Raw genomic sequence first — 7,546 nt, forward strand, 5'->3', positions numbered from 1 at the left:
GGCCTTGGCCGGCTTGGGCGCCGTGGGCGGCGGCGGCGGCTTGGGAGACACGGGCGGCGGCGTGCCGTGGGCGCGCTTCACCTCTGCGGGGAGGAGGAGACTCGCACCGGGGGCGGGAGAGCCCTGCCGCGGCGCCCTGCCTCGCCCTTGAGAACGGAGACGCCGCGGTGCGCGCTGCGGGTCTGGCCGCAGCCCCGGCACCCACGCTGGCCCTCGGACCCTAGGCTCCTTGCAGCCGTCAGGGGGCTCCTTTCCCTATGCATTTCTGCTCAGGTCACTGGCTTCCAGACCCTTCTGCGTCCACCCCCCAACCCCCTTCAGGTGTGGCCTGTCACAGCCACTGGCCCTTGGGTTGCTTGAATACCACAGGACCTTTGCACCTCTGATCCTTCTGCTTGGAAGCCTGCCCCCTCTCTCCAGTGCTGGGGTCACTCTCAAGCCTGGACTCTCAAACTTCCCAGAGTCCTCCGTGGCCCAGCATCATGCACCTGTCTTCCCTCCAAAAGGTGCTGTTATCCATGGGTTTCTGTGCCTCCTCCCCGGAGCAAGGATGAACACCCACCCTCCTCCCAATTTGGGGTCGGTGGTGTTGTCCAACAGGTGGGTGGGTGAGAGGGTCTGAGGATATTTCCCACCCCATTCCACCTGGCCTTCCTCAAATTCAAGAGGAAAACCCTTCAGACCATGGAGTGGGGAGGTGGGGAGGTGGGGAGGTGGGGAGGTGGGGGGGTGGGGGGGTGGGGGGGGCCCTCCCCAGCTGGCTCCCTGCACCTACCTGGGCTGCCAGGACCTGGCAGTGGCACCTTCTTGGAGGCAGGTGTGGGTGAGCCCTGGATCTTGGGAACGGGCTGAGCCAGCACGGGCTTGGGAGAGACAGGCGGCTTGGCTGGCTTCCGGGTATCCGTGTCAGGCGGGGGCAGCGGGGGGAGGTGCATCAGGTCAGAGGGCGGGGGCTCTGCAGGTGGGGGCGGTGGGGGCAGCTCAGGGGGCCCAGTCTGCTCAGAGGTTGGTCTGCGGCGCACGGTGCCTGTGCCATTCTGGTACACGGACAGTGGCGGTGGCGGCTCAAGACCTGCTTCCCGCTCCTTGGCCTTGGGCCGGCGCTTGACCGTGTCAGACTCCGTCAGGATGAACTTGACGCTCTCCTGCTGGCTCTGCTTGGCTCGGATGCGCCTCTTGAGCGTGGCACTCGCCTCCACTCTGGCGAGGGGCGGGCCCTCCCCACTCGCCTCGCCCTTGGCTGGACCTCGAGGCCGCTGCCGGGTGGTGCCATCCTCTGCAAAGTGGCCGTGGTCGGCAGGCCCCCCCGACTCCGCAGGCCCCCGGCGGGCCGTGGCCAGAAGTCCCGTGACAGGCCCGCTGAGCGTGCGGCGCCTATTCACCACCTCACCGTCAGGCCCGATGGCTTCCTTGTGCTTCACCGAGGCCAACACCGTGGCCACCCGGCCTGGCTCTGGGCTGGCAGGGCGGGGTGTGGGGTGGCCCTCGGGGGGCCTGCGGGCGGCTCGGCCCCCACCGCCAATGGATGACAGCTCCAGCATGGCCGCGATGCTCTTCACGCTGCCAGCACTGCCTGTGTCCACACTGCCAGCCAGGTCGCTGGCCCGCCGGCGCTGTGCCCGGACTCCCAGCCGGCCGTCCTCTGCCCCAACCCCTTCCATCTCCACGTCTGGCGCCGGCTCGTCTGCCAGGTTGGCGCTGGCCATGGCTGAGCTGGAGCGCTTGGGCGGGGGCGGCGGCGGCCCCTTCTTCCGGGGCCGCACAGCGAAGGACTGGCTGCGGTTGACGTTCTTGTCGGCTCCAGTGGGCGCCCGCGCCGAGTGGCTACGGCCCACGCGCCGCTGGACAGTGGCGTAGGGCCCCGCGGCGGCTGGCACCAGCAGCTCGTCCTGCTCTGGCTCGCCGTCGGACGCCGCATAGCGATTCAGGCTGTGGGCACGCTTCTTGGGCCGCCCTGGCTCCAGGTCAGCCTCTGGGGGCAGGCACAACATGGGCACAGGCGGAGGGGCGGCCACAGGTGCGGGCCCCGGAGCCGCGGGCCCCGCGTCGCTCTCCACGGGCTGGGGCAGCACGTAGGCAAAGCCTCGGTGTGTGGGTGACTGAGGCAGCGAACGGGGTGACATGGGGCGCTCTGTCGGTGGCAGCAGCTGTGGGGTGGGCTTCACCTTCGCTGTGGCTGGGGCTGGGCCATGAGGTCCCCCCAGGGCTTGAGGGGAGCCTGGCTGGGCTTTCGTGGGCGTTTGGGGAGGTGTGAAGTGGCTGGCACCTGGCGGAAGGACCTGCCGAGGCTTGCCGGGCACCGGGGGCACGCTGGCCCGCTTGACACTGTGGCCGTGGCGGCCGGGCCGGGTCTCCTTGGATGGGGTGCCGGGAGCTGGCCCTTCCTCCAGCAGGTGCTCCTGGCTCCGTGACATGGGGCTGCCGGGCCCGGGGGGCCCATCCCCCAGCAGCTCCTGAGAGCTGCTCATGTGGCGCGCCTGCCCACCCAGGCTGGGCTCCTGCCTCACGGAGGCCCTCGGCGTGGGGGGCAGGTGGTTGGAGGGCTTCTCGGCAGTGGTGGCGGTGGCGGGCCCCTCGGCCGGGCCAGTCATGGCAGCCTGCAGCTCGCCACTGAGCTCGCTGTCCTGGAAGGTGGTCATCTTGGGAGACTGGCAGTCGGCCGGGGCAGGCTCGGGCGGGGGAGGCGACTCAATGGCCATCACCTCGAGCGACTGCGGGGACTTTCTGCGCAGGGGCCCCCCCTCGAACTTGGCGTACTCTGCCTTCTGCAGCTCCGCCAGTTTCCTCACTGCCAGCATCAGCTTCTTCTGGTGGCCTGAGTGGGGCGTGAGCAGGTCAGGCTGGGGGGCGGGGGGCGGGGCCGGGGGCCGGGGGGCGGGGCCGGGGCTCACCCAGCTTCGTGATGCCGATCTCCTGCAGGTCTTCCCAGGTGATGTCCGTGATGAAGTCGATGTTCTCATAGCCGTTGTCAACCAGCACCTTGTGGTACTGCGCCAGGCCGATCATGGACAGCCACACGGCCAGGTTCGCCTGTGGAGCAGGGGACACGGAGGGCAGCCCAAGCTGGCCATCCACACCCTGCTCGCTAGTCCGAGCTTTCGGGGGTGGGAGCACCGGGCCAGCCTGGCACAGACAGACAGAAGGACAGATAGACAGGCCAGAAGTGTCAGCCCTGAAGACAGCATGACCTCAGTAGGAGCCCAAGGCCAGCGCACACGCATGTGCGAGCACACGCACACACATACAGGGGTGATCCCCTCCTCAGGACACCATTTGGGGGAGGGGAAGAGCCTGCTTCCTCGCCTGCCAAGGCAGCCGTGGGGACAGCACCCGGGTGGACACACCTTGCACATCACAGACACAGACACACGGCACCACCAGCCGGATACATGTCTACACACAGCACATCCCAGCCATGCACGGGCACTGACACTCTCCACGTCACACTCATGCCCTCTCGCCACTTCCACACCCTCACCGGGCACACGTCACGCAGCCGCGTCACACACGCATGTAACCACCCATGGTGTTCTTCCCCCACAAGCACACCGTGGCTCCCTGAACCACTTCCACCTGTGCTCCCTCCCCGCTGGGTGTCACCCACCGACACGTGGCATGCTCAGTCACCCCTGGGTGCACAGAGCAAAGCAGACCCGCAGGGCACGGGAGGACCCCAGAGCCGCCAACTGAGTGGGCTGAGCACGAACCTGTCCTTCACTAACCCACAGCCCTGGGGGCTCCAGGGGGCCCCAGGATCTCTCCTCAAGGTCAGCGTGAGGCGCGGAGAGGCGGCGTGGATGCCGCAGGCCCAGAGCCCATCACACCACAGGCTGTCAGTGACAGCACGGCCCGTGGTGTGTGTGGGCACCAGCCGTGCACATGGCTGGCGTGCGGCGCGGCGTGTGGGTGAGTGCATGCCACCGTCCGCGGGCGCCTCGGCTACGTTTGGTGCACGCGTGCTGTCTGCACACGAAGTAGGCGCACACCCTCCCCGTGCACGTCTGGGTGCGCGCACATCCCGTCAGCACGGGGCGGGGGGCCCTGGCGCCTGGGCGGGTGTGCGGTGGGCTCTGCTGTGGCGGCTGCCGGGCGCGGAGGGGGCTTTGTAGGAGTGCGTCCTGGAGGGGGCACCCTCCCGCTTCAGGCTCCCCTTGCCCTGATGCGCCCCAGAGGCTGTCACCCCTGCCCCTGGAAGGCTGGCCCCAGCGCCCGTGACAGATAAACGGAGGCCATCCTCTCTTCTCTCTCTGGAGCCCCAGAGGGCAGGTGAGGGCTGCAGCCAGGGAAGCAGTCTGTCTGTCTGTCTGACCGTCGTGGGCACAGCCGCTGGGGTGCAGGGAGCCTTACGGGTTTGTGCTCAGGCAGCCAGTCGGGAATGCTCAGACCGCTGATCTCTGCAGTGATCTTCTTCCGGTGACCTGGCTTGGTGACCCCAATGGCCGTGAGGTCCTAGGTAGAGGAGAGGCCCGTTATTGGGGGACTGGGGGGGCGTCTGTGTCGGTCATGGCTGGTGGCCGGCCCGTGGGCGGCTCACCTCTGGGGTCATGCGGCTGATGGTGGGCAGGTCGTAGCCAGCGCTGACGAAGTTGGGGGCGTAGAGTTGCAGCTGGAACGTGGCAAGCCACTGGCCCACAGCCTCGGCGCTCTGGAAGACACAAGGCACCCGCTGCAGGCTCGCTCGCCTGCCTGCCACCGGGCGCGCACCCTGGCTGCTGCGCCGTCTCCTCTGCTCGGCCGCCCGGTCTGCCGTCCGCCGGGCCCCTGTGGCCGGGCCTGGGGCGGCCTGACACCAGTCCTGCTCCTCGCTGTGTGGTCCCGGATGCCGCCGCTGCGACTCCACCAGTGTTCTGGCTGCCTCCCGTAGTCTCCGCCAGAGGGTCCGGCTGCCATCCGCGTCACGGGCTTCCCTGACCATCCCCCCGCTCCTGCGTCAGGGGCACCCTGCGGTGTGGCCCCCCCGTGAGGGGCTCGGGACCAGGGCCTCAGCGCAGCCCCCGAACTCCCTGGCAGGTGGGCTCTGTCCAGAGGTGCATGGGAAGAGACAGCCAGCTGCACACACCTTCCCGGCACACGGGACCCTGCTCACCCCCCCCCACACACACACACACACGCACATGGTCTCGCCTCACACCCACACCCTCCTACATGCACACACACAAGCACACGTGCCCGGCTCACTGTCACCACCCACACACAGGCATGTCCCCTGCTCACCTCACACCCGTGGCTCACTGCCAGGACACACTAGCACGCACACACAACCCACGCAAGAGATGACAGCTACACACACAGACTGACAGACGGACAGACGTACGGGCCTGGCCTGTCAGGGCCCCCTGCCACACAGTGGCCAGATCACGCAGGCTGCCCGGGAGCCCCTCCCTGCAGCCAGCCCGGGCCCTGTACCTTGCCCTCCGAGGCTGGCTCCAGCTTCCGGGGGGGCTGCTCCCCGTACACCTGCCCAGCATGGGCCACCGGGGGCTGGGGCCGGGCTGCACCTGGAGACAGAGGGCACGGTGGGGCCGGGGCCGCTCGGGGGCCACCTCCGCGCCAGGCCCGCCATGCTGCGTCCTTGCTCTTACCTGTGGAGCCCTCTGGAGGCTTGCCGGGGCTGTCCCCAGGGCTGGACTCGGAGACAGACTTCTGTGACAGGACCGTCGCCAGGAGCTGCAACCCAGATGGGATGGCTGGCCAGCGCCACTCTGCACCCGGGCCACCCCAGCCCTGCCCCTCAGACCACCTACCTTGACCCCTTCGGAGCCCGCGTGCAGGGTGTGGCCCCCACCGCCTCGTCCACCAGCCACGCTGCCCAGGCTGCCACTGCGGTCCCCGCCTGCCAATAGGAGGGAGCGCCCTCCGTGGGTGCTGGCCCTGCCTGGCCCGGCCTCTGCCTTATAGAAGTTCCGCTGCCCCGCTTACCATAGCCCGCCCCCCATGTACCTGCAAAAGGCTTCCTCAGCACCCAGATCTCCTCGGGGGGCGCAGAGGGCCCTGGTGAGCTGCCCGCCTGGGACGGGCTTGGTTCAGTACCCGCTCGAGAACCTGTGGGCCGACAGCAGCGTCCTCGGATCCTGGACCAGTGGGTCCGAGGGCCCAACACGGGGGCGGGGGTGTCCCTGGCCTGGCCCCCCACCCCAGGTCAGCAGTCCGGCTGGCTGTCCCCAAGGAGCTGAGAGGACCTCAGCAGACCGCATTCCACCCTGTACGCTTGAGAGCAGGTGAACGTGGCAAGAGATCCCAGGCCGGGCTGTCCAGCCAGTGGCCCTGTGGCCCTGGGTGGGGAGAGCAGAGGGCACACCTCCTCTCTGCCAGGGGAACAGGGAGGGGGAAGGGGCCCCCAAAAGCCTCAATGACACTGGGCAGACTGGCCACACCTCCTAACTGCCCCCCCCAACCCCTCACCCCACCTGTCAATGTCCTTGTCCTCTCCAGGAGGTACCCTCTCGCTGGTCCCGTCTGAAAACAGTGCATGCCCTGTGGCCTCGCCCTGCACCCTCTTACTTACTCTGCACCAGCCATGCTATGCCAGCTTCCTTTAGGGCCCTTATGCTCTCTTCTCCCACAGGGCCTTTGCATATGTGATCCTGCTCTCAGGATGCCCTGTCTGGGGCCAGCCCCTCCCATTTCTCCCAGGCTTCTCTGACCTCCCTAAGAAGCAGGTCTCCGTCCACATTCCCTACAGCATTAGTCAGCACACTGGTTTGTGTGTTTACTCCACTGCCCTCTGCCCCCTCCCTTCCCAGAGGTGAGTTCCTTGAGAGCAGCAATGACGCCTGTCTGGGTCACCATCTATTCCTAGTGGCGGGTGCACAATGTCTATTGTGGGGATGCTGAGGAGAGCTGGCAGGACCCTGCTCTGGATCCCACGCCTAGGAGTGGCCCTGCCACCCAACACACGTGCATTTGCTTCCTTTGGGCGCCTGGGCGGGACTTGCCTGCTCTCTTCACAATGGCCTCACCCAGGGAGGATGGGAAGTAGCCCACCCTGTCGTTGCCGGTCCGGTTGTCATGGATACAACCTTTCCACCTGCCGTCTGGATGCTGCTCGAGGACCTGGCCAGAGGATGTGGGGTAGCATGTCACGGAGACACCCCAACAGGCCAACTGGGTGGGGGACCCCCGACCACCCAGTGGCTGCACAGGGTACTGTGGGCTTTGCGGCCGGGGCCCTGCCCACCCTTGCTCCCACAGCCCTAGGCTGTCCTTACCGTGATGATGTCCCCAGCTTTCACGTTGAGGCTGGTCAGGTCGTAATTGTTGCAATAATCCTTGGTCGCCCGGACCTGCAGGGCCGCCGAGGCCTCTGGGGACACAGCAGACAGACCCCCCCCACCCAGTCCTGCAAGCTGGCCTGACCCAGCCCCCCCCCCCCCGCCCCGGCCCGTTACCCCGGCCCTGGGCCCACCTCGAAGCAGCTGTTTGATCTCCTTGCCGGCCTGGGAGGCGGTGAACTGGTGCACAATGTCCAGGGCCGTCTGGCTGTAGGTGTTCCTCACGTGGGCGTTAATCCCATTCTGCGTGTGCCAGAGGGTGAGGCCCGTCAGGA

The 7,546-nt window shown here is 67.6% G+C and overlaps 1 protein-coding gene across 1 annotated transcript in view; it reads right to left on the bottom strand.

Annotated features, from left to right (window-relative positions):
• The window catches only part of CASKIN1 (CASK interacting protein 1), a 9,032-nt gene that overhangs the window by 252 nt on the left and 1,234 nt on the right, over positions 1-7,546 (bottom strand). The window contains exons 6-17 of the mRNA XM_029949425.1: positions 7,406-7,542; positions 7,209-7,303; positions 6,936-7,053; positions 5,941-6,042; positions 5,745-5,833; positions 5,583-5,667; positions 5,407-5,498; positions 4,535-4,645; positions 4,348-4,449; positions 2,892-3,030; positions 776-2,815; positions 4-83 (exon numbers count right to left, since the gene is read on the bottom strand). Of these exons, the coding sequence (XP_029805285.1) occupies positions 4-83; positions 776-2,815; positions 2,892-3,030; positions 4,348-4,449; positions 4,535-4,645; positions 5,407-5,498; positions 5,583-5,667; positions 5,745-5,833; positions 5,941-6,042; positions 6,936-7,053; positions 7,209-7,303; positions 7,406-7,542 (3,190 nt within the window). The remainder of the gene's footprint in view (positions 1-3; positions 84-775; positions 2,816-2,891; positions 3,031-4,347; positions 4,450-4,534; positions 4,646-5,406; positions 5,499-5,582; positions 5,668-5,744; positions 5,834-5,940; positions 6,043-6,935; positions 7,054-7,208; positions 7,304-7,405; positions 7,543-7,546) is intronic.

This window comes from Suricata suricatta, chromosome 8 (assembly GCF_006229205.1).
Source record: "Suricata suricatta isolate VVHF042 chromosome 8, meerkat_22Aug2017_6uvM2_HiC, whole genome shotgun sequence".
Lineage (NCBI taxonomy): Eukaryota > Metazoa > Chordata > Mammalia > Carnivora > Herpestidae > Suricata > Suricata suricatta.